The sequence below is a fragment of the Alosa sapidissima genome, chromosome 24 (assembly GCF_018492685.1).
Source record: "Alosa sapidissima isolate fAloSap1 chromosome 24, fAloSap1.pri, whole genome shotgun sequence".
NCBI lineage: Eukaryota > Metazoa > Chordata > Actinopteri > Clupeiformes > Clupeidae > Alosa > Alosa sapidissima.
The window spans coordinates 23,383,656-23,411,360 of record NC_055980.1 but is presented as its reverse complement, the minus strand read 5'-3'; the positions used below and the strand labels follow the sequence as shown (position 1 = coordinate 23,411,360).

At 42.5% G+C, this 27,705-nt stretch overlaps 1 protein-coding gene across 3 annotated transcripts; it reads right to left on the bottom strand.

The window, feature by feature from the left end:
• Positions 1-374: 374 nt before the first annotated feature.
• On the bottom strand, positions 375-20,691 carry ccndbp1 (cyclin D-type binding-protein 1). 3 transcript variants are annotated; one of them, XM_042082083.1, is made up of 12 exons: positions 20,452-20,682; positions 19,883-19,942; positions 19,632-19,711; positions 19,206-19,287; positions 18,090-18,186; positions 17,538-17,611; positions 14,111-14,187; positions 12,660-12,913; positions 9,484-9,544; positions 9,177-9,223; positions 8,008-8,138; positions 375-403 (listed from the first exon to the last, which is right to left on the bottom strand). In XM_042082083.1, exons 1-11 carry the CDS (start codon positions 20,537-20,539, stop codon positions 8,030-8,032), a joined length of 1,029 nt encoding a protein of 342 aa, XP_041938017.1. In that variant the 5' UTR covers positions 20,540-20,682; the 3' UTR covers positions 375-403; positions 8,008-8,029. The 3 variants fall into 3 exon arrangements, with proteins under 3 accessions (XP_041938017.1, XP_041938016.1, XP_041938018.1); XM_042082082.1 differs by lacking the exon at positions 375-403 and having other exon boundaries at positions 7,783-8,138; positions 20,452-20,679; XM_042082084.1 differs by lacking the exons at positions 375-403; positions 8,008-8,138; positions 9,177-9,223; positions 9,484-9,544 and adding an exon at positions 10,495-11,789 and having other exon boundaries at positions 20,452-20,691.
• Positions 20,692-27,705: the final 7,014 nt, after the last annotated feature.

Sequence of the window (27,705 nt, the reverse complement as noted above, 5' to 3'; positions counted from 1 at the left end):
ACAAAGCACACTGGGTAATAACAAATTCAACACATGAACTTGTTGCTATGGACTCGTCTCTAGGCTTCCTCAGTCATTGTAAAGCTGCCGAAGCTCACACGAACAAACAAAATGGCCAGTTTGACTTGATTTTATTTTCTTTTATGTATTTTAATTATGTATTTTATTACTTATGTTTCATAACTTTCAATATTTATTTATTTGTTTATTTATTTATTTAACCTTTTAATGAATAACTATTAATAATTAACTTTATTTTCTATTGTTTGTTATTCTCTGTTCTCCAATGGAGTAAAGCACATTGAATTGCCTTTAAGTACGAAATGTGCTGTTAATAAACTTGCCTTGCCTTTTCCACAGACCAATGCTCACACTCTCACACACACACACACACACACACACACTAAGCAAAACTAAGCTAATTTGACTGACTTTGGTGTCTTTTCCACAGATCAATGCCGACGGTGACCGCGGTATACTTGCTGGCAAATGGCAGCCAGTACACTGGTGGCGTGGGCCCCAACCCACTGGGACGACAGCGTGGACATCCTGCGGTACTGGCGTGACTCCAGCTACTCCCCCGTCAAGTACGGCCAGTGCTGGGTGTATGCAGCGGTCATGTGCACAGGTGAGAACTGGAACTGTCCTGAACATTCTATTTCAATTGTCTAATTTCATTGGTAACAGTGCTGGTGAGAGCCAGAGTGGTAGGCTACTCATGAAGGTCACTTGGTTTAGAGAAAGTCTGGTTAACACTTTCTATGAACAATACATCCATTACGCATTATAGGATACATCCATAAAGGCTTATAAAGCATTTATAAAGCCTTATAGTGATCAACAAAACGATTGATACTATTGTAACTATTTATCGTTATATTAGGCTATAACTTTATTTTTATACATAGACAAGAAAGACTGTAAACTGTAAACATTATGATGGTTTTGTTTAAGTCCTTGACCTTGAAGTATCAATAGATTATAAAGCTCCTTTTATTCCTGTAATGTCATTGCTGGAATCGTTTTAGCCTTTGACTTTTTGATTGGCATGTTTTTGATATTGAGTAATGTGTTAGATACTGAATTTCAGTAGTCTCATGAGAACAAGTTGGGTAAGTGTAGTGTTTGTAGTAGGGTAAAGAATGTTTAGACAGCAGGTTCAGAGTAATTGCATTGCCAATGCATGTTGTTGAACAAGAGAGAACTCGACCAGTACTTATGAGGGCATGGTGTTAGTGTCACAAGTCGCCAACAAAGGCTCCTTCATGATGTCTGATTCTAACACAGTGTGTTTGGATTGCAGGATTAAAGTTAGCCTCAACTCAACTGTTGATTCTTATGTCTGTGTATGTGTGTGTGTGTGTGTGTTTGTGTGTGTGTGTATGTGTATCTGTGTGTGTGTGTGTGTGTATGTGTATGTGTATCTGTGTGTGTGTGTGTGTCAGTTATGAGGTGTTTGGGAATTCCATGTCGTGTGGTCACCAACTTCCAGTCAGCCCACGACACCGATAAAAGCCTGACCATTGACAAATATTGTTCTGACGATGGTGTGCAGACTAAACAAAGTCATGACAGTGTGTGGTGAGTGTCTCTGGCCGAAAGCAAGTACACAACACTGACCTAATGGTAACAGGTCACTCACATTCTGAAGAAAGATAGAAAGATAGATAGATAGATAGATAGATACTTTATTGGTCAATCTATCTATCTATCTTCAGAATGTGAGTGACAGGTTTGAAAGACATACTAAAGCTATCGGTGGCTCACAGAGGGATACGTTTTCAACTTCCTGACACATTTTCTAATGCCATCCATATCCACCACACACATTCATTTCGCTCATTCTCTCTCTTTCTGTCTCTCCACGTGTGTGTGTGTGTGTGTGTGTTCAGGAACTTCCACGTGTGGGTAGAGGGGTGGATGAAGCGTCCAGATCTCGCTGCAGGGTCTACATACGATGGCTGGCAGGTGCTGGACCCCACCCTGGGGCAGGTGCTGGACCCCACCCTGGGGCAGGTGCTGGACCCCACCCTGGGGCAGGTGCTGGACCCCACCCTGGGGCAGGTGCTGGACCCCACCCTGGGGCAGGTGCTGGAATTTCCCCTGGGGATCAATAAAGTATCTATCTATCTATCTATCTATCTATCTATCTATCTATCTATCTATCTATCTATAGTATCTATTGCTCTAACAAGCAATATGTTGGTAGTAATTCTCATCTGAACATCCCTTCTCCGAACCTGTGTGTGTGTGTGTGTGTGTGTGTGTGTGTGTGTGTGTGTGTGGACAGAACACAAGATTCCCATTCGGATTCCATATTACATGTACAGTACCAAGATGCTAGACAACAACAGTCTGAAGATCTCTGCGTTGGTGCGGGACAAACAGCGCCCAGGAGAGGCCTACTTCACTGATGAGGACTTCGTCCTAGAGAGCCCCAAGCTCACCATTGAAGTAAGCCAGAGACTTTATAGAGAAATAGATAGATAGATAGATAGATAGATACTTTATCGATCCCCAACAGAGGTATAAACGTCCGGCTTTAGAATGTAAAAGTCCTGCCATGTAGCTTATTGGTTCTACCTGTGCGCTTAACACAGGTGATTTCACTAATTAGCTGATCTACCTGGCTGAAGACTTGTGCTTATTAGAATCAGCTAATTACCGTAAGCGACAGGCTTGTGCAAAATTCCGAATTTTAGAATGGATCTCCATTCAATTGACAAATTGGAATTCGAATTGAATTGGCTCCACCCCACAGGAAGTTGAATTTGAATTGTAATTGGAATGACAGGAAGTGGAATTAAATTCATGGCAATTCAAAGCAATTCCACAACAGGAAGAATGATTTTGCTTTTTGACATTACTTGACTAAAAGGAGTAATTTAACTACACTGCTACACTGCTACGGGTCACTGCTACACTGTGAAGTTAGTTAGTTAACCTTACTTAACCTGTTAGTTAACCTTAGTTTAAAAAAAACATGCAAACTGATTGCCTTGAAATTACAGACTAATCTGGAATAGGTATTTTGTTGTGCAAACAAATGCTTACTTTGTGTAGTACACTTACACTAATGAGAATTCCTATTTAACCTAACTTGGTCATTACAAGTAAAGTATATTGTGTGTTTATTAAACACAAGGTGTGCTAACTGATGTTACATTTCCCACAATGCATTTCCAGAAAGCCACTGCCCTGGCCCACATATTTGTAAAGATATCACATATTAATCCTTACTGAAATTCAATCTTAAATTACAATAAAGTGACAGTGACACTAACGGTTATATACTATGTTGGTGCGTAATTTATGTTGATGCATCGCACCATCAAGTAGATGACTATCCAAAACACTCTAATGCTGGTAGAACATCAGCAACATGTGACATATGTATATTGTTTTACTACAGTCTGAAACTACAGTGAACTACTACAGTGAAGGGGAAACCTCACTATGTACCACCAATATGTGGCACTCACTTGGGATTGACTAGTGGTTCAGGGACCCCCCAAATCTTTCAACAGTGAGTCAGGATTTTGTTTCACCACTGCATTCAAAGGCCTGATTTCTGCAATTCAGCGTATCCATGATGTTGTGAAGGCATTGGGGTTGATATTAATATCCTGACCAGAGAGGAGAGTGCATGTAATGGACAGCCACTAACACCACCATTCCTAGCAGCAATTAAGCTTGCAAGGAGATCACCCATAAAGATCCTAATCAAGCTCACATTTAGCCTCAGTAACTTAGCAGAGACAGGGTACCTGTATGTATGGTTTACAGCTACAGATCTGTGTCTGTCCAACTGTCAGCACTAGTTCTACTCACAGTATTAGTCTGTTTTGGATAGTCATTGATGGGGTGATGTATCAATATAAATCACATATATTACACAACAACAGTATATACAGTATATAGCCTTTAGTGTCACTGTCACTTTGTTATTGTAACTTAAGATTGAATTTCAGTAAAGATTAATATGTGATCCCTTTAACAATATTATAGGCCGGGTCTGTGGCATTCTGGAAATGCATTTTTGTCATATCAGTAGCTGAACTGTGACATTAGTTAGCACAACTTCAATACACCTGTTGTATTTAATAAACATACAGTATACTTTACTTGTAATTGTAATGACCAAGTTAGTTGAAATAGCAATTCTGTGTACTGTAAGTGCACTACACTAAGTGAGCGTTTGTTTGCACAACTTGACATTACAGACAGATCTGGAATGGGAATTGCAAGGACAATCAGTTTGCATGCTTTTCAAAACTAACAGGTTAAGTAAGGTTATAAACTAATTTTACAGTGTAGCACAAACTTCAGCAATTTAAGTATAGTTTACTTGATTGTTTACTTTTCTACCTCAAAATGAAGTAACACTCATTTTACGCAAGTAATCTCAACAAAAGACAAAACCTGAATTCTACTTACTAGAACATTTTAAGTAAGTAAAACAATTGTTTTACAGTGTGGAAATGTAATTTGTTATTGTTTTAAGTTACAAGTTCTGTGTTTTAATGCAATCATATCTGACATATACTGTGAAGCTTCATTGTTAAACACTACCCTTAAATTGTGTATATGAATTTCTTCGAATTACATTGAATTTCAATTCTACTTCCTTTAATTCAAATTGTAATTCTACATCCTGTTTTTGACCTTAATTCAAATTCAATTCAAATTCAAGAATTGAATTGGAATTTAGGAGTCATTCTCAATTCAATTCTGAATTGTGCACAAGCCTGGTAAGCGAAAGGTTGGAACAAAATTGTGGCAGGATAACGGAACAGCATGAGGCCACGTGTGAAGTAGCCTTGAGATGGATCTTAGTTCTTCGTTTCCATGACGGTGGCCCGAAAACATTGAAAGCTCTTATCTCACATTTTAATCGACAAGCATTTACCTAATGTTTGCGTTTGATGTTTGTGGTTTAGACCCAGGGGAGCTGTGAGCAGTACAGCGAGATGACGGCCATGATCACATTCCACAACGTGTTGTCTATCCCCCTCAAAAACTGCACCCTGTCTGTCGGGGGCAGTGGGCTACTACATGTTACAACGGACGTGAAGTGAGAACACATGAATACACACTCATACACTTCATCATTATGGCCAACTACAGAACAACAAAACTGTTCGGCATCTACTCTATGACTTCTTATAGATATAAGATGCTATATCTTATAGAGAGTCTGCGTGTGCCGATGCGTTTCACCCCTTACCGTGTCGGCTTCAGGAAGCTGGTGGCCAACTTCGACTGCAACGCCTTCAGGGACATCAAGGCCCACTGCTACTTGAACGTCAAACCACGGCAGGAAACCTTGTGGTGCGGAGTCGTTCCCAGCAGTCCCTTGTGAGTCACATTCTTCCTATTGATGCACTACATACAGTAACAATAACTCAGAACGGTAGCAGTGTAGTGACTTTCTAATGAGGAGACACAGCACTCAAAAAATCCTCTATAGAAATACATGGGGCAAGTTTGTAACGCCAACGCCGTTGTCTACACATATCACACCCCTTCCTCGGCAAAACGTCGACATGTGAAGTCATCGTGCCAATCATGTGTTGTTAACTCGCCGCTGGAGCAAGATTGGTGTCGTGAAGCCTTGCTCACGCGCATTTCTGCCAAATAGGATGCCCGATGAGTGCCCAAAAAGCGTTGCAATATGGCCACCGAGTGGAGGGACTTGCCTAAAAGGACTTTGGCGTAGTGACTAAGAAACTGAGCTAGCATGCAGAGGGCCATGGGTTTGATTCCTAGTTACACTGTTGAACCCTTGGGCAAGACATTTAACCCTGAGTTGCCTTGGTCCTACAGTTGATGTCTGTAAGTTGTTTTGGATAAATGCATCCACTAAATAATAATACTGCATTTCGTTGTCTTTGTACTTTGCACAATGACAATAAAGTTGAATCTAATCGTAATAATAAAAACACGGTTACACTTGACAGTGTCGACATTAGAGTGACATGACACTGTCATGAACGTGTCATAAACAAGTCATAAACGTTTATGACATAACGCTTCTGTTATTAAGTGACATTCGGGTTAGGTTTAGAGTTAGGATTAGGGTTGGGGTTAGGATTAGGGTTAAAGGTTAGGATTAGGGTTAGGGGTAAGGGTAACACTTTACTTGACGGGTGAGTTTATAACACATTCATAGCAGCGGTCATAAACTACACATAAGGCATTCATGACTGTTTCATGAGACATCTGAGTCAATGGGCTACTCAGTGCCAAAAAGACAGAACATGGTCAAACAAATAATTTTTGTTTCATAAAAATGTATTTGTTTTATATGATTTAACCTTTGCAGATGATTTCTCATCTTTCTTTTACTGGGAATGTCTAACCGTTCCAGGTTACACAAATACGGGTCAGCTGAATGTAGGCTAGTTTACCTCCCAGTGTTAAACTCAGTGATTATGAATACTTCACAACTTGTATAGTACAGTGACATTCGATGTAGACTTCATAAGATATTCATGAAATATTTAGCCCATTGACTCAGATGTGACATGATCAGGTAAGAGGTTTGGAACAAAAACGGCAATGCTGCTTTGCGATTGTTGGACTTTTATTTTGACAAGTCGTCGTCGTTCTGTCTTCCACATTCATGAAAGGTTTGGTATGAATGTTGAGTCATGTCTCATGAAACAGTCATGAATGCTTCATGTGTAGTTTATGACAGCTGCTATGAATGTGTTATGAACTCACCCGTCAAGTAAAGTGTTACCGGGTTAAGTTTCATGTGTCATGACAGTGTCTCACTCTCACTTTTATGTCAAAAAAAACCTTCCACCAAACCATCAATACTCAAATCATTACATACACATCATGCCATCAGTGTATATTATACCATGTTATGAATGTTATGTTATGAACCATGAATATTAAATAGCATATTGTTGTGATGTCTGATCTTTTAGTTATGAACTGCCAGTGGTGCGCCATTATGCCCCATACCCCTTGATGCCAACGATGATGGCGATGGCGAGCAGTGATGACATAGTCCTTAGTCAATAGCACTTCAGTATTGAGATAAAGTTAATAAAGATTGATAAAGATTGACACACCATGTGGATAAAGATCGACACACCATGTGGATAAAACTTACACTGGCCTGAAGTGTTCATTTCCTTGAATTTCCCCTTGGGGATCAATAAAGTATCTATCTATCTATCTATGTATCTATCTATCTATCTATCTATCTAGCGTGAAGAGCATGCACAGTGATTTATCGTCTAAAGCTAGCAAGCTCGGTTTCATTAATAGAAATAGTTTCCCACTGTTGCTGTGTTTACCACTCCGTCCACACAGTCCAGAGCTTGTGTGTGTGTGTGTGTGTGTGTGTGTGTGTGTGTGTGTGTGTGTGTGTGTGTGTGTGTGTGTGTGTGTGTGTGTGTGCGCGCGCACTCTCTTCTGAGAGCACAAAAACAGCTTTTAATATTTCACGAGTTATCTTTGTAATCACACAGTTTTGATGATATGCTCTAGTGTGTGTCCTGCTGTCTTAGTGGAGAGGCCTGTGGGTGGGAAATAGGTATTCTTTATGAGGGGGAGTTGTAACATTTGTAATTTACACCGAAAGTGATATGCTTGGTTATGAAGAATATGCTTGGTTAAGCTTGGTGGGTTCAACTATATGAAGGTGTGTGTGGTTAAAGACTATCGACTTATTTTTTCTAGATCTAGATGTTTCTGTGTCTTCCTTTCAGTGGTTCCTTTGTTGAATTATGATTAGGGCAATAAATATACACTTAGAGCTGGAAGATCTGTCTTGGCGTGATTATTTAATCTGAATTCTCACCACACACCCACACACTTGCACACAGAGTTCGTAGGTGTCTATCTGAGCTCAGTTATGTTTCCTTTGACACACTCTCTCACACACACACACACACACACACACACACACACACACACACAGTTCTTCATAATCCATGTGCGCTCAGGTATGAATCGTCACGCCTACACACATTCACACACTCACATTGCCACACACACACACACACACGGCTCAGTCAGAGCCCTCAGCTGCTCTTCTGGCTTTCTGTAGGTTGTGATCTACTGCTCCGTCCAGAAACTGGACCCAAGTCAGGTCGGATTCAGTGCATACATGGGTCGCCCTGAGAAAGAGACAATTATATTATTACTTAGTACTGTGAGAGAGTCGACTCAGATTATATTATTACTTAGTACTGTAAGAGAGAGTCGACTCAGATTATATTATTACTTAGTGCTGTGAGAGAGAGTCGACTCAGATTATATTATTACTTAGTACTGTGAGAGAGAGTCAACTCAGATTCCTTGGGATTAACATCAGCGAGGATCTTTGCTGGTCACACCACGTAGGTGTGGTCGCAATTGCAGACTATGTTTACAAACACATCATATTCCTGTTTTAATCGGAATAACGACAATATTTCGATTGTGTATGATAACACCTTAACCTAATTGCCATAACCTGCTTAAGATCATATTCCGATTACTAAATAACCCTGGCATATGCCTGTATGGGCAGCCATGGCCTACTGGTTAGCGCTTCGGACTTGTAACCAGAGGGTTGCCGGTTCGAACCCCGACCAGTAGGCACGGTTGAAGTGCCCTTGAGCAAGGCACCTAACCCCTCACTGCTCCCCGAGCGCCGCTGTTGTTGCAGGCAGCTCACTGCGCCCGGATTAGTGTGTGCTTCACCTCACTGTGTGTTCACTGTATGCTGAGTGTGTTTCACTAATTCACGGATTGGGATAAATGCAGAGACCAAATTTCCCTCACGGGATCAAAAGAGTATACATACTACTATACTTATACTATTAACCAGACCTTTGGGGGCATGTCAACACATAAATCGGAACATGGCCCTTTCAGAATATTAACTAACATCTGCATGTTCATGCAAGAAATGTTGGCAGCTCGGGGTTACTACACACAGAGGAGAGAAGGGTTTGTATCGTCTTATCTAACCCGGGGATAAATGGTAATAAGATAATTTCCCCCCAAAAGTTGTCTATTTAAGACTTGAATTCCTATTATTATTATTTGTTTTTAATTACTAAATATTTCTATTTATTATTTCTATTTAACTTGCTCTGTGAAGTTGAGCTGGCTTTGAGACTAAGAATGTCATTACTGGTATTGAGGTGACAAGAGCGTGAAAATCTCACCTGATAATCTCTAAGACTTTCTTTAAAACAGCTGCCAGTTTAGAAGCCTGTCAGGCACAAGAGAGCTGGTATTAATAGCACACCCACATCCACACACACAAACATATACACAAATAACATTTTAAAATCCAAGAATCCAAGATGTATTTCTCCAACACTTTTTGTAATATGATACAGTGACTGAGGCCTGGTAAGGCTAATATGTCACACACACACACACACACACACACACACATCTGGCGACTTTGGAGACGAGACATGGGCTCTGGCGTTTGTCTGACAGGATCACATGTTCTTTAACACTTACGTTGAGTTCCACTGCCGTGTGATCCATGGGGGGATATAGACTGAGGGCCAAGTCATCAACACTGCAAACACACACACACAACATGAGTTAACGCACGCACGCATGCACACACACACACACACACACAAGTTTACGCATACGTGCGCGCGCACACACACACACACACACATAATATTTGGCTTGTGGCAGAGCAGCATTGCCACCTAATAGATGGTCAGCTTCGTTCTGAACACACACAGATCATGAGGCGATATTCGCTCAAAAAGTGTTACGGGTTAGAAATCGCTTAGAAACGCTTACAGTATCTTTAAGCAACTCAACGTAACTAGTGACCTCCTGATTGCATGGACTGTATGGTCTATGTCTCACTAATAGGAGGCTGTCTCAGCAGAGGTCAAGTGAAGGTCAGAGCTATGACAATGAAGAGCTATACTTTAACTCTCACTCAGGTTTCAACAAACTTAGAAAAAGGACAAGACAAAGCAGAACAAACAACGAGGAGGAAACTAGTGAAACAATATTGGTAGTAGGCCTAATTCCAGTTGGTAAAGCGGAATAGTAGGAATAGACTACGTTTGTTTAACAAAGTTTCCTGAGTCATTCGCTACTCGTGAGGCACCGTTTCCTATGTAGGCCGACGACTCACTGGAACTCCAACTGAACCAGGAAACAACGATTAAATCTCTCATCTCTTGATCTATGATAAACACCTTACGGACCTATGCGATAACTTTGTGATGGTAACAAATATGTTGTAATACCAGAAGAAAACAGAATGTGTTGGCTGTTATCCTCCCAAAGGGAGTCAAATTGCTCCTTCAGGTGACTGTGTCCAAGGAAGTCAAGTGAAGGTTAAGTCTTTGCGTCCTTTAAGTAATTTGGCTTTGTTGTCCTTGAAATAGTAACATTGTGAATAACATTGTAGGAAAAGAGTTAGTCTTTTAGAATAAATACCTTTCAACTTCTCTTTCAAATGAATGGACACAGTCGTGGAAAGATATGGAGGGTGTGTCATTTTGATCACTTTAATGATGAAATGTCGGAATATTCCAGCCGCCCTTTAAACTACATACCATGCCCTTGCCCTCTGTAAAACACTAAGCCTAGTTTCAACATGGGACATTCACTCACTCTCTATCTCATATATATAAATGCACACACACACACATTTAACAAACACGACAGCACACACAATGGCTTAAATAAATTTGTAGTCAAATAAAGATAAAGCACGTAGTAGGAAGCACCACCACCAAAAAAAAAAAAATGTACACTCCAAGACTGAAAATGACAAACAGGTAAAGAGGCACCTGAAAGTAATAAATAAGCAAAAATGCATGCTGCTCATTTAATGCGTAAAACTATTTGTCACAACCTTTCTTTTATATAAAGACAATTTTACATGATGTGCCTTTAAATAGCTTATCAGAGTAGAGATTTTCTGTTTGTCAGTGACATATGGTAGGAGAGGAGGGTATTGTTTAAACCCAGATGAAGTCATCAGCTCAGGTGTGTGAAATCAGGTAGGTGTAAAGAGGTGAAGGTAAGTTCACACTCCCTGAATAAACAGCAAGACATCAATTGAAATAAGCCGGAAAGCACACAGGTGCATCAAGTTCAGCGGTCTTTTTTTTTTGCCTTTTAATGACAGGACAGTGGAGAAAGACAGGAAGCGAGTGGGAGAGAGAGTCGGGGTGGGATCCGGAAAAGGACTACGGGGGGCGGGAATCGAACCCGGGTCGCTGGCGTACGGTGCAGGTGCCCCAGCCAGTCGCCCCCCCCGCTGGGGCCCAAGGTCAGCGGTCTTTAACTCAGGGTATGTATAAAATGTCATGATTGCCTGAGATGCGACTTGCAGACTATTTGGTGGGAGATTGTGACAACCAATTCCTTGATATAATCAGGCTTGGGGAGATTACTGCTGTTATCGCCTAAGTTTCACTTCTGTAAGCACACACACACACACACACACACACACACACACACTCAACCACACACACACACACACACATACACGCCCACCCACACACACACACACACACACACACTCAATCCATCAGCTTGTCACTATGTTGACAGATTGTTAGATTGGTGTCACATAATCTGAAGGCGTCAACTGCCTGTTCTGTGATCAGACTGATTAGGAGACCTATATGCAAATCCTCAAATGACACATTTGCAAGTGCACACACACACACATATGCACTATTAGCCATAAGTCCATCCATAGAGTGACACAACTGTGAGAGCATGCCTGACATCACCATACGTGCAGGCAGTGCACGCACACATGTGCAGACAATATGCTGAAAATAAACACATACACACATAGAAATGTATGGTCAATTATTACATCCAATAATCATGAAAACAACATAATCGAAACAATTTTTCTGCATTCTATTTTGCAACCCTGCTAGCATGTACTTAGCATGTGTTTTTCAGTTGAACTACATTTAAAATTAAAGGTGTTCTAAGCGAGTCACACGTTTTTTAGGCTAAAACATTTTTTTGTCACTTACAGCAAACATCACCTCACCATCCGCTAGCTGCCTGTGTCCTGAATACACTGTAAAAAAAAAACGCGATCGATCTCTGTGGACAGCCCAGGCTCCAAAAAAAGGCAACAAAAACAACCTGGGCCAACCTGGGCCATAAAAACATAACAAACTGTTCCAGCAAATCACGGATGAGATGCGCGTTCAGGAGCTTCAATTGCACAGGAGTGAGGGGGAGGAGCAGTGAGCTAGCTCTGTTTTGTTTGAACATCAACAGAAGTGACGTTACCCAGCATCGCTTAGATCGCCTTTAAATGCAATCTACTGTTATTTTTTTAAAGTTTAGAAAATGATTGATCTTTCCAAAATCATGGAGTAATCCTGTTAAATAATTTTGATCTCAATATTGACCTAAATAATCATGATACTCATTTCTGCCATAATCGAGCAGGCCTACACGGGCTGGTGAAGCGTCACTTAAACATGCATCGTGCACACAAACACACACACTCGCCCACACAAACACACACACACACACACACACAAAATCACAAACACACACACACACTCGCAAAATAACAAACACAAACACGGATGCAAACACACACAAACACTCACATACACAGACAAACACACACACACACACACACACACACACACACACACACACACACACACCTGGGGCTGATGTCGTGGGTGATGTCGGCCAGGTCATCCAGCTGGGCAACATTGTCGGGGGTGTCGACCTTGCCGTTGCCCCGGACGGCCGAGCTCAATTTCTTCAGGCACGCCGAAGACGCCTTCATCAGGCCCTGGCAGGGAGCCATCAGCTGCCGGTCCCCCTCGCTCCAGTACGTGTCGCGGTTGCCACGCTCGTCCAGGTCCTCATCGTCCAGGAGGTCGGCGAAAGGGTCCTGGTTTTCAGCCTGGGCCTGGGGGGTCAAAGGTCAAGGGGTGAGAATGATGTGGAGATAGTGGAGGCAGGCTTTCAATAATCTGCTTACTCATGCGATCAATAATCTGTTTCTGCATGTGATCAATAATCTGCTTACTCATGCGATCAATAATCTGCTTACTCATGTGATCAATAATCTGCTTACTCATGCAAAGCAAAGTCAACTCGGATACAAAATTTAAAGTTTTGGACACAAGTGATAATGTTTGGGTCGTCACAACGCCATACACAGAGCTGGATGCATTGTCACATTGTGAGCATTTTTCATCCCCCAAATAAGAAATATTGCTTTGTGCTCAAAATAACTATTGTGTGTTTGAAAATGTGCCTTCATCAAAAAATCCGTCATTTAGGACACTTACTGTAGAAACAACATTTTAGCTTGACTGCTCTGTCTCTTCATTTAAAAATGTTTTCCTCTCAAAAACAAGTACACTTTTCAGTGTCAGAAGTTTGGATGTTCTCTGCATGTCTGTATGTGCACTGGTGGAGCCAGACAGATCAAGTCTACAGTAAATTACACGGTGTGTCTGTCATCGACCATCCCAGTGGCTACAGAAAGTGGCACTGCAGTAAGTCTTACAGGGATGCTACCACGGGCATGTAACTGAAGCGCTCTGTTCGCGGAGAGTCTGCTGCAACAATTAGATTCCACAGTAACCAACGGAACTGGCTACGCTAAACGTGATAGCGGCGTGTAGTACGTTTAGTTTAGTTTAGTTTATTAGTTTAGTTGACAGGGACCATGTACAGAACTAGTTCTATACCAGAGTTAGCTAGTAAGCTAATTTGCATCTGTGGTTCCTGGGCAGGAGGACAATCAAATACATACAAAACATTACAGGCAGTATGTTCAAAAACATTAGACCAATCTTATAGACCCTTTCAACAAGATAAACAAAAACAATGCTTGAACGTTCTATTTTGTTCCCAATCTACTTCCTCTGCATTAAGATAACATAATGGAATGCTAAAACGAAAACCTTGTGGGAACAACTATGATGCTGATAATGGAACTTTCTTGAAAGGGTCTATAAAACAACGCTTCAGTTGTGATGCAACGCTTCAATGTTTTGCGGACGGAGCGCTTCAGCGGCTGGCCCGGTGTAGCCTGGGCCTTAGCGGATGGCAAGGTGTGCATGACGGAGAGTGAGGTGTGGTGCTGCGGGTTCACCTGCTCCATCTCCTCGATAGCATCCTTCACCACGCCCTGATAAGAGCTCAGGACACTCAGCACTGCAGCGCGGTTATCTGGAGTGGCGCGCGCACACACACACACACACACACACACACACACACACACACACACACACACACACACAGGCGTTACTATCATCATCATCATCATCACAATTCAGTCAAAGCCACTGAGCCTGTCCAATTCACCCCAAGTAGATGAATCCTTGAATGCAACACAGGTATGTGTATGTGTGTGTGTGTGTGTGTGTGTGTGTTTGTGTTTGTGTTTGTGTGTGTGTGTGTGTGTGTGTGTGTTTGGGGGAGAGGAGTTGCATCACGTAACTTCTGCAACTTGTTGTAACAGGACCATCTGAGTCTAGAGAGCTGGGTAGTAAGGTGTGAGTGGGCGTACTTCAGGTGGACAAAGCTTCCTGGAGTGATTTACGAGAACAGGTTAGCCACCATGGTGGGAAGGCAGAGAGTGTGAGTACACACAGCTTTACAGATCAGAGCTTTATCATCAATCACTCCTACAAAAACCCATTCATTCTTTCCGAGAGCAAATGCACACATCCTTTTTCCTTGTACATTCACCTTTCTCACACACTCACACTCACACACACACACACAGTGCACCATGACCACACACACACACACACACATGCTTGCATGCGCGCACGCACACGCACACGCACACGCACACACACACACACACTCTTCTTCACCCCTGTAGCTTCAACACCTGTACACACACACACACACACACTCTTCTTCACCCCTGTAGCTTCAACACCTGTACACACACACACACACACACACACACTCTTCACTCTTCTTCACCCCTGTAGCTTCAACACCTGTACTGCTCAGTCCTAATCCTTCCATTCAACTCTCATAACTTCTGCAAACCTCACCCCCCCCCCCCCCTCTCTCTCTCTCACACACACACACACACACAGTTACACAAATCAACACATCGACTACACATACTGTAAATCTCTTGTTAAACCCAAAACAGAACAATACAGAATACCAATTTCAACATTTAAATGATTCACCTCTACAACTTCAGACACAGGCAAAAGCTAAAACAAAACACAACTCAAGACACCAGATGGTGAACAGACTCCAACCTCCAGATCTAATGGTGCACGGTTGCACGATACTTTACTTTCCTAAATATGACTCAAAAACGTTCACTTTGTTTTATAAAGATTTGTCCAGCGCTTGTACAAAGATTTGGAACATTGCCATTTTGAAAACTGCCATTCAGTCACATTTTCTATGCACATATCAGCGTAGCAAACAAGCTTTGGCTCACTACCTTGTATCATAAGCTCTCCTTTATTATACTTGTGCCACCGGTTTGCAGCCACTAGAAGTGAATTTCTTTATAGAATGATTCACCCGATTTTACAAACTGTTCCTGTTTACACTCTTAATCCTTTCTGAACCAAATCCTTTCCAAACCTGTACACACACCGAGTCTAACATATTCTCACTCAAGTGGACAAACTAACGGCTTATCCACATATTTACTTAATCATTATCACCTCAGCATTCAAATTACACCCTTCCATGCTTGCCTACAGTATGTGTGTAGAAAAGCCAGGAAAGGGAACCACAATACATATGGCCTTCATTACCCTCAACTACATTTTGTAACTAAATACTGCCCTCTAGGGGTAAATTTGGGAAACACAGAAATTAAAACAAGGTAGACTCTGTGATCGTCATCTGTAATTCTCCTCTCAAAGGTTGTATATATTTCAACTCAACAGTCCCCCAAAACTGATACCACCTACAGAACATATTCCTGAAGATGTGCAGTGTTTCCCACAGAATTGAATTCTATTTGTGGTGGTAGGTTTGCAGAATTAACTTGAATGCAACAGTTTTTAACAAATTAGCGCAGCGTGGTTATGATGCTAATCCGATTTAAGCACAATTTAGTACAACCTGGAAAATCATTGTGTGGTGGTCAATGTTGATATTGTGGTGGGCCGCCACAAATAAGTCAATGTATGGGAAACATTAATGTGTGTTGAATGGCTGTAAATGTCCATGGCTCGCACTGAGTCACATTAAAGGTGCTCTAAGCGATGCCGCACATTTTTTAGGCTAAAACATTTTATGTCACTTACTGCAAACATCACCTAACCAACCGCTAGCTGTCTGTGTCCTGAATACACTGTAAAAAAAACGTGATCTCTATGGACAGCCCAGGCTCCAAAAACGGCACCAAAAACAACCTAGGCAAACCTAGCCCATAAAAACATAACAAACTGTTCCAGCAAATCACAGACGAGATGCATGTTTAGGAGAGTTTCAATTGCATGGGAGCAGCACAGGAGGGAGGGGGAGGAAGTTGCGAGCTAGCTCTCTGTTTTGTTTGAAAGTCAACAGAAGTGACGTTACCCAGCATCGCTTAGAGCACCTTTAAGCTTGCAGGACACCCACAGAAACCAGGAGAGTGTATGAAGAGGACACTGTTTTCTCACAACACATTGAGAGGATAGCTAAAAGATAACGAGGGGCAGTTCATTGAATGTAAGGTTACGGTCATGGTATTTAATCAGCAGATGCTTTTGACCAAAGTGACTTCCGGAATATGAACATTCCAATACTGTAGAGTTACTAATAGTTCATTGAGCAATAAAACATTACAAATAGTTCATTTGTTTAGGCTTCTGAAAAACGAACTTTAAATCAAGTTAATCATGAAATTAGAGTTGGAGGCTACCCTTGCCATAACGATCTCATCTCTACGTCATCAGCAAACAGATTGTTATTCTGCTTTGTGCACTGCTTTTGTGAAGCCAGTCGAATCCCTTTCTATTAAACTACCACTATTATGACCTTTACTATCTTTCCCACAACAGAGTCAATTATAACGGCACCCTCTATGTTCTAAAACGCAAACAATATAGTTTGTGAGGCCAGTCACACTCCATGTAAGTGAACGAAAAACATTTATGCTAAGCCAAGGTTAGCCGAAGGCTGAGAATTGATTGGATTGGTTAAGGTTATTGGGGCAGCCATGGCCTACTGGTTAGCACTTCGGACCTGTAACCGGAGGGTTGCTGGTTCGAACCCCGACCAGTAGGCACGGCTGAAGTGCCCTTGAGCAAGGCACCTAACCCCTCACTGCTCCCCAAGCGCCACTGTTGATGCAGGCAGCTCACTGCGCCGGAATTAGTGTGTGCTTCACCTCACTGTGTGTGTGTTTCACTAATTCACGGATTGGGATAAATGCAGAGACCAAATTTCCCTCACGGGATCAAAAGAGTATATATACTTATACTTAAGAGTGAAAGACATGACCCAGAGCTAAAGCTAGCTCGCTAGCCTTTATGCTTTTGTCGATGGAAAAGTTGCTAAGATTGCTAATCTCCGACTTTAGCCTCTGCACTGTCTCTCACCTCTTGGCAGCTGCTCAAACCGGTCGCACGACGCCCAGACTCCTCCCGTGGACATCAGCTGCTCCTGAGACAAACTAGGCGGAAATCAGAAACACAAACAACACGTGAGGATATATGGACCGGCGCAAGTAGTCCATACATTAGCATTATGTGTTGTGTATTTATTCATCCTATGGGCAATCGTATCTCATACAGTTGTGTTGTGGTTCCGGACAATAAATAACACATGTAATAAAGCGGATACTACACACACACACACACACACACACACACACACACACTCACACAACTGCCAATTGGGTGTATGCGTGTGTGGAGGGGCTATCTACAGTGGGACAGGGTGTGTAGCCACCTGACCACAGGAGATAAATGGGGTGTGTATGTGTGCGTGTGTGTGTGTGTGTGTGTGTGCCTGTTAATTTTGGATTAACTTTGGTGTGGAGTGATCTGTGAGGGGAATGTTATTTTTCTTCATAATGAGGACCATGAGAGAAATTTTATGAGAGTGTGTATGTATATATGTGTGTGTGTGTGTGTGTGTGTGTGCCCTACCTTTGAAGGGGGGAGTTCAGGATGATGTCAAGCAATTGAACCATTCCCTCAAGCACATCTGCAGTGGCATCACGCACAACTCTTCTCAAAATTATTCCTACACACACACACACACACACACACACACACCACACACACACACACACAAATATTACAACACACAGAATACAGAGACCTTACAACTCAAACTACAAGCCAATGTAAATGGTAAATTGATTGCATTTATATAGGTGTTTTCCACTCAAAGCGAGCGCTTTACATTACATTACATTTGGCTGACGCATTTTTAGCTTTACAGAATAATGCCTCATTTTCACCCATTCACACACGTCACACACACACACACACACACACACACTCCGATGGCAGAGGCCATCATGCAAGGCGCCAATCAGCACATTGGAGGCACTTCGACAGGGTCAAGGAGGAGTTGGGCTTGAACCAGCAATCATCCAGTTACGGGAGACGGCTCCTCTACCTCCTGACCCCCGCCGCCCATACAGGACGCGCCGCCCATACAGGACACGCCGCCCATACGGGACACGCCGCCCATACAGGACACGCCGCCCATACAGGACGCGCCGCCCATACAGGACACGCCGCCCATACGGGACAGCTTCCCCACCTCCTGAGCCACCTGCCGCCCATAGGACTGCTCGGTTGTTAAGTCCGACGTCACGGGCCCCAACAGCTTTTTGGTCAAAAAAACGTTTACTAGCGCAGCCAGCTGGTTTTTGCAACTTGTAAACCTTGTCACCATCACCTCCGTTTTATTGAGGGTAAGACAAAACTGGTTAACTTTAACAGAGCAATTACTGTAGTTGTGCAGCCAGATGATACAATCAAGGGTTACGTGCAGGCTTTCGCGAAAAATAGGATTTTATTAGGTTGAGGCAACAAGTGAGTAGTAGGATGGCAATTTTCTTAAAGGCTACACTGAATAGCGGAAACAAATAGTTTATTTTACTGTTTATGGAGAAAACCGAGCGGCTATAAAAGCCATTGGACCCGGAAAAAGATGTATTAGCCTATTATTGCATCATCACTTATTAACCGAATTCTATTAGAACCGAATTTGACAGAGCTGCTGAGGGACGACAACATAGCAAAGCTCACCCTGGGTCTTCGGTAGCCAGTAGTAGACTGTAGACAGCGCCAACACTGCCTGCTGAATCGAGTCCGCCATCTTCTCTGCATCCTGATAATTCACATAAAAAAACATGTTTGCAGCAACACTGAAGAGCATAATTGAGAGCAGTGTGTGAGTGTGAGCGCGTGCGCGTGTGCGCGCGTGTGTGTGTGTGTGTGTGTGTGTGTGCGTGTCTGTTTGTGTATGAATGTGAGTGTGTGCATGACTATACTCTGTACTCTGACCAAAAACTGGTGAAACAGGAAATAGCACCTAAGTTAATTAGCTATACATTAAACTTAGGTTGAAGAACAGCATTGAAGGACAAATATTATGTGCAGTTCATATGTCAGGATGAAAGTGGTTGTAGTGTGTCTAGATCACTGACAATAGAGAGATAGTGAAATACTGACCTGAGAGGAGGGTAGGGGCGGTTTAGAGAACGCCAGGCTGAGTTTTGTTGCTTCCTGGGATGTGGCCTTTACAGACTGAACTGGATGGCAAAGAATATATTCGTGTTAACACAGCATTTCTAAAGCATCTTTGTGGCAACAGTGTGATGATTCTATACAATGATATTGACCACAATAACAACAACAACAACAGGAAAAGTAAACAAATTTAAAGATTTGGTGTGATTGAGCACTGTATAAAATTACTCAACTCAGAGTGTTCCAGAACGTACTCATGTTGAACTCACTACTGCACTCGCTGGATTCCCCATCTGTAAAACATGAGAGAGGGAGAGAGAGAGAGAGAGAGAGAGAGAGAGATTGGCATTTGAGGACTGACCTGTCTAGCAAAACAGCAGTCTAAACACCGGTACACTATGTTCAGAAGTCTCCTCGTTTTACTTGGCTCTTCAGGAAGTTAGTAGTAATGCATTCGACGATTCTGTGACTTTCCAATAGTCTTGAAGCAAATACACAGTTTCAATGGGTTTCATTAACTGCAAGGCTAGATTTTGCAGTATGTAACTGTTGTGGTTTGACTGAGCATCTTCCCAACATTATACGCAGACCAGAGGGTATCTGATACTTTAATGTACAGTAAAAACTCTACCATTCACGGATTATCAGCTACCTAACACTACAACTTGACAGACAGACAGACAGACAAGCTAATGTAGCCTTATGAAGCTAACGCTAACTAGCTAGGTGTTAGCATTTCACCTAATTTATGACTGCCAGGATTAGGAAAATCAACAGAAATCAACTGACGTGTTAGTCTTACCTTTTACCCGGTCTCGTATGCACTTAACAGAGTTACAAAGGTTTCGTAAAGGAAGTAATATGTCTGAACACGAGTTGTCAGCACTCATGTTGACATCAACATGGACTGCAGCTGCTTCTTCTTCGTTGCGTTGACTTCCCTGACAGGACAAGCGTCACCAAGCGTAACATCGCCGCCTATCGGAGTTTAGGAAAACCAGTAGGCCTAGGCTGTTTACTGTAGTAGGCTAAAGCCTAAACATAACTCGACATGCGGTTGAATTGGAAATATATTTGTGAGAAGTTACAATTGTACTATTTTAAAAAGAAACAAAAGAAAGAATTATTGCGTTTTCGTGGAACAGAAAAGCTCTAAATAGCAAATGGGTTCATCATCTTCATGTTCATAATGCTGTGGAGACTTAAACTATTGGCACAACATTATTGAGCCGAGGCATTGTGTTTTCTGACAAAATACTGATTGATGCCATGTGGGTACAAAAACAACGGCTTTATAATACCCTCAATATCACTGTTTTTGCACTTCGAGGGCTTTGTGTAAAACAATGAGCATACAGTAAACTTGTAATGGGCAAGTCATACTGAGAACTTATCTGAAAAAAAAACAAGGGAAGGAAAACATTGGAACTCAACAAAAATATTTTACATGGCTAGTTTTGAGATCTAAACATGTAGACAATCTCTGAGCAAAATTTGAGACGGTACGGCAATCTTTTTTCTTGATTCTGAGTCTGATTTTGACACGGAATGACCCAAATAGTAATTTAGGCTACGCGAACTCAACTGCCCAACTGTTACGACTGTGTGTTAAGACAGAGATGTTTAATTTCATCTCCTGTAGGTGATTTTTTGGATCTTGAAAGATGAGAGCTGTGACTCTGCTGTGAGTGACAGAAATTCTCGTCATTGCAGAGCTTTTCATGGTATAGCATTTGACATTTAGACAGATAGATAGAGATAGATAGATACTTTATTGATCCCCAAGGGGAAATTCAATATTTGATATAGCCTAAAAGATTTTCACATCAGCATTACTCTCAGGGCCAAAGGTAATATGGGTGTTACTGACATTCAAGATACTACGACTGAAGAATCTATTACAGTAAAAGGATTGACAGTGTTGACAAGTAAGAGAAAGACATTCAGGGTGTAATCCTAGAATCTGTAGAACTAGATTAGATTAGAATAGAATCAACTTTATTGTCATAGTGATAGTGTCAAAGTATAGAGACAACAAAATGCAGTTTGCGTCTGAAGTGCAAAAAAGCAGAAAAATGCGATGTGATATACAAAGTATAGACAGGTGGTGGCTGCAGAGCAGTTGCCATACCATACTGTGACACAGTTGGTGGAGATGCTCTCGATGGTGCAGCGGTAGAAGTTCACCAGGATCTGAGGAGACAGGTGGACCTATAGTCTCCTCAGTAAAAGAAGAGACGCTGGGTAATGTCTATTAATTTAGCACATAATTGAAACGGTATTTACCTCCAACTCACCTTGCTTCAGAAACATTCTAACATGCATTTTTTGATTGATATATTGCATAATGTTGGCTAATGCGCTTGTTTTTTTTTATGGGCAGGAATGAAGCAGCCTTACACAATTAAATCTTCTGTCTCGTAATGACCACTAGAGGGGGCTCTCATTCTGTAGAGAAAAATCTTGCACCCTCACAGATTGACATGAAAGTATGTGGTGGAGGCCATACCTGTAATGATATAGCGCTCCATCTTGCTATTTGACATGTCTTTATTAGAGTGCGTACTGACATGCCATTCATAAGAACTAATTTTATCAAGTTGAAGCTGACAGACCATAATTTTACTGACTGATTTGCACTGTCAGAAATGACATTATTGTAAGGACATGAAACCTTATCATGAAGCCACATCAAACAATAATCAGTGTATTTTTGATGATGGGTCAGGCCCTTGAGTCGTGGATCAGCTCGAGGTTTCTTCCTATATGTATCTCCAATTCTAGGGAGGTTTGCCCCTGTTCCCCTGTTACCCTGTTACCCTGTTCCCCTGTTCCCCTGTTCCACTGTTACCCAGTTACCCTGTTACCCTGTTACCCATGGGCCTTCTTTCTTTTCTTTTCTGTTCCCTGATTGTCTAACACTCTGTAAATTGCCATGAGACATGTGTAATGTTTTGGCACTCTATAAGTACAATTAAATTGAAAATGAAATTGTATTTTAAGCTCTGTAAGATAGGATTGTTGGTCATAACCATCATCATGGTCTCACTTCCTGTCCATCTTCACTGTCCTATCAACATAAGAAAAAAACTGGGTGCTTCATGTGTGTTGATAAGGCCAGAGGATCACAGATATATGATAAGATGCCTGAGCATTTTGTTCTCAGATACAGGGTCCATGCGTTTGAAGTCAAGTGTAATCATGTTCAAAGCAGGAAACAACTGAATCTTCTATGCAGAGCCCTTGTGGTTCATTGGAGTGGTTGCGGTCCCTCCACAGGGACTGCACAAGGCAGTAATTCCCCTTGAAATGTGGTATTGAAAGGAAGCGAATTGGATTGTATGTACTCTCCCCATGGCTTTGCAGGTGCGCAGATATGTAATTGCATTAGTATTTATATCTGTTGCCAGTCCCCATCCAACAATTCACCACATTTTGTTTGAACTAGTACAATAATGCTGTACAAGGGGCAGCCGTGGCCTACTGGTTAGGGCTTCGGGCTTGTAACCGAAGGGTTGCCGGTTCGATCCCCGACCCAGTAGGAAAAATGTGGATGGGGGTAGTGGTTGAGTACTGCTCTCGTATGCCCACATCCACGACTGAAGTGCCCTTGAGCAAGGCACCTAACCCCTCACTGCTCCCCGAGCGCCGCTGTAGCAGGCAGCTCACTGCTCCAGGTTAGTATGTACACTGTGTGCTGTGTGTGTTTCACTAATTCACGGATTGGGATAAATGCAGAGACCAAATTTCCCCTCAAAATTTGATCAAAAGAGTATAGACCCTTTCAAGAGAGTTCCATTATCAGCATCATAGTTGGCCCCACAAGGCTTCCGTTTTAACATTCCATATGTTATCTTAATGCAGAGGAAGTAGATTGAGAACCAAATAGAACGTTCAAGCATTGTTTTTGTTTTTATTGTTGAAAGGGTCTATATATACTTATATTTATAAGTTAGTCTAAATACCATCCAGTTACGGTTTCTCACACTTCATACTAGTGTGTAAATTAAATCCATTAAATGAATCCATCCAATTAAAACTCATTACACCTGCACACGCTATACTGCCACAGATCCAGGGTCTGTTTTTTCCTTCGCTGATGATGACATGTCCAGGTGTGGTGGGTGGAGGGAAAGGGCCCACCTGGCTACAATGTCACGATCTTACGCCAGTTTCACTGACCTCTTCATCAACCAGGGGTACACAGACTCCACGCAAGATCAGTTCTATTGAGATATGATAGTCTGTTTTACAGCTCGTCAACCAAGCATCTCACTCATAAAAAAAGAAAAAAAAAAAAAAAAACACACAAAAATCCCTCAGAATCCTTCCCTTGTTCCTCTGCCGACTGCTCGCATGAATATTCCGATTTAACGAGTGCGTCTCGGGCTCGACCAGAAAGGCTGCGTCTGTTCTCCGTACAATGAACCCCGGAGTGGACAGATCGTGGTGGAACTCCGTGGGTGTCCAGCGAAAGTCCAGACAAATGTGAATCGACTCATAGCTCATTGAAAAAATGACAGGAGGCCCGTTCATGTGCGGGAGCATAAAGCCCACATTGTGTGGCGGTCCAGTCCGGTCCAGAGGTGCATGTGCTGAGCTGAGCTGCCACAACAATGTGTCTCTCTTCTTGCATCATGTGAAACCGAGCCAGCCGAAGTTTGTTCCTGACTTTCCGGCCTTCCACCTGCACCTCAGAGAAGAGAGGGAGAAGGAGAGAGAGAGAGAGAGAGAAAAAGAGAGAGGGAGAGTGAGTGAAAGAGAGAGAGAGAAAGAGGGAGAGTGAGAGAGAGAGAAAAAGAGGGAGAGTGAGTGAAAGAGAGAGAGAGAGAGAGACGAACACGCTGATGCTGAATTTGTGATTATAAATCTAACTCAAGCAGTGTTTGGTGTTGATTCCCAAGTCCTACAGAAGACAAACATTTGTGTTGAGTCAGGTCCAAGTGTTTATTCTCAGTCAGTGTTATTTTATTCTGCAGAAGGTGACATACACACCCACTATAGAGATCAAAGGGGTCAATCATTTGAACTGTTCAACAATACACACACACACACATTCGGACAATGTTAACAACTTTTGTACAAAATCTATCAGTCCACGGTTGTATGTGTGTGTGCTTGCATGTGTGTTTGTGTGTGTGTGTGTGTGTGTGAGAGAGAGAGAGAGAGAGAAAGAGAGAGCCTGTGACAGCTGTGCAAGGGCCAGGGATACGGGGGTAACAACTGCATGGCATCTCCGCGTGGGAGGACAGCAGAGCGGTGTGTGTATGGCATACTCTTCACCTGCGTCCTGGCGCCCACCCTCAAACAAAAAAAAACCTGAAAAGTAATGATGAGCTAGCTCTGCTCCCAAGACCCCCAGCTCTCCAGATGCCCAAAGTCCCCCCCCCCCCCCCCCCCCCCCCACACACACACACACTGCCCCCCCCCCACCGACTGAACAGCTCTTCAGGAGACCAAGATCCTTCAACCCACACACTTGCCACCACCAAAGGGCCTCCTCTTCCTTAACATTGTCCTCCTGTCTCAGCCAGCGTGTGGATTCTGCTTAGGCTGTGCATTTCTCAGCTCAAAGACGCAGACACAGAGACACAGACACACAGAGAGAGAGAGAGAGAGAGAGAGAGAGAGAGAGAGAGAGAGAGAGAGAGAGCGAGAGCCACGCTCCATGCCCCGTGGGCTGTGTTTTGTGTCCTTAATGCCCCTCCGTGTGGTGGGAGAACAGAGAGGCCCACGGACGGCCTCCCACACAAACTTCCTCCCTGAAAAGGAGAGTGGGAATGCCAGGAGCTTTTCGGAAAAAAAAAGAAGAAGAATCTACAAGACTTGCCACTCAGCACCCCCCACCTCCACAACAACCCCCCCAACACACACACACACACACAAACACACCACCGCCTCCTCCTTCTCCAGCAGACCCCTGGCATACAATAGGAACCCCCTCCGTGAGCTAATGCGCCTGTCAAATATTCCATTCTCCCGACTGCACATGTTAGGCTGGCGGGCAGCTCCTGTCGGCTGGCCTACAGGCCCTATGGAGTCAGGTGTTCCACCCACACACTCCGGCATCTCTACTACCATCTGAACAGAGAAAGAACAGAGGAAGAAAGACAGAGGGAGAGAGTGTGTGTGTGTGAGAGAGAGAGAGAGAGAGAGAGAGAGAGAGAGAGAGAGAGGAGGTAATGGACACATGCAAGCTTTACTTGAGCGGCCAGAATGGCGCGTGGGAGCGTCTGATTCAGCGCCTCTTCCTGACTCTCGCCATCCCTCCGCATCTCCCGTGGAAGTGGCATGACAAAAGCCGTCAGGATGAAGAGGTTTCCTGATATGGCTGAGTCATGCAAGGCTTGTCAAACCCAACTGCTGCTGTTACAGGCCTTAACGGAAGGGAGGACAAGACAGGCCTACTTATATAATATAAAAGAATTCAATATAATAGTGAAAAAAAGTATATATATGTAGTAGGATATACATAAACTTAAAATAAATTATAAATAGTAGGTGGTTGCCTTCTCCAAGTGTTGGAAATGAAAGGAACAATTAATTGGAAGAGCTCTTATTTATTTATTTTCTTAACAAAGAGCCCCTTGAAGACAATGAATTATGTAACATGACCAAGGGTAATGTAATGAGAAAAATACAATATTAGGCAACAAATTAAAATATCTCAGAAGGGTTTTTTTTTTCAATAGGAAGTTTTTGGCAGTCTCTGTTGTTTGGCTTTCAAGGGTAAGAGATCCACAGATAAACCCATATGCTAAGTAAGTCATTTGTTTATGATAGAGAATGTTTCCTGCATCTCATTCTGCGTGACATTTCCAAGCGCATCCAGATGATAAGTGATCGATGATGAAACTGTGTTTTTGTGTATTAGGCCAATGGTGGGATTAAGATTCGAATGGTAAAAAAATATATTATTACGCAATCATGACTGAGGAGCTGACACTGAATTTAGATTAACCAGATCTCACATTTCGTCTGAAAAATAGCACCATCTTCACAAGACATATTTAAGCTAGTTTCCTTAATATTCCTAGACCCTCCAACTTATCCCATATTTCTCCCTCAGTATCAGGCAGACGAGTGAACCCTGATGACTATGATGCATAAGTCATATGCTGTTAACGATTCCATAAAAGGCCACTCAATTGCGTAAGGAGGGAAAACATTAACAAAGCTGGAAGTGTTATTGCCCCCATAACTCTCACTCTGACTGCTAAAATGGAAATAAAATGCACGAGAAAATAATAATAACGTATTGCTAGAAAATCTACCGCAAACCCAGTTGACAAAATGAATGGACGTGTGCGTCTCGGGCTATGTCACCGCATTTGGCATGCAGTTGTTCATTTTTCATCTGCTAAATCAAGGGAGAATGCACTCGTCATATAGCCTAGGCTACCCTCGTCCAATCCCCACTGCCACGACGGGGTGGTGTGATCATGTGCTCTTTCCTCTTTACTGTGACACCTTTTAAATGCATAACACGTCGTATTTGGTGTGCAATATCAGCAACCAACTATATCGCACTATATGGTGGGTAAATACCAAAATGTAACAATATGCCAGTATTATTTGGCCTATTAAGCAGGCTGCAAGCTACAACTCCACAAGCCTATTTTGCAGCATTTCTTCATGAGAAAACGAATTGTTTGCAGTAGTCTAGGCTAGTTACTCGGTTACAAGTGTTTGTGTCACAGGGCAGAATGCCTGTGGCTATTTGTCATAACAATAATTTATCATTGCGCAGGAGTGTGACATATGACCTGCCCAATCTCATCTACACCGAATGTTTGTGGTCATGGGAAACACAATAACGCTAAGTCATTTATTACCTTTCACACTTACTAAAGTGGCCAGTTAATTAGCTTAATGAACTGTAAGTAACCTATGAAAGTCAATCAGAAAGTCTTTAGCTCATATACCTTGGCCTAATAGCCTAGTCTACCCTAACCTTGTAACTTCAGAACCGTTCTTAAGTTCATCATTACAGTTTCCAAACTATCTAACAGTCCAACCAAAGTATCCCAGTTTTGACTGACAACACACGTGTCTT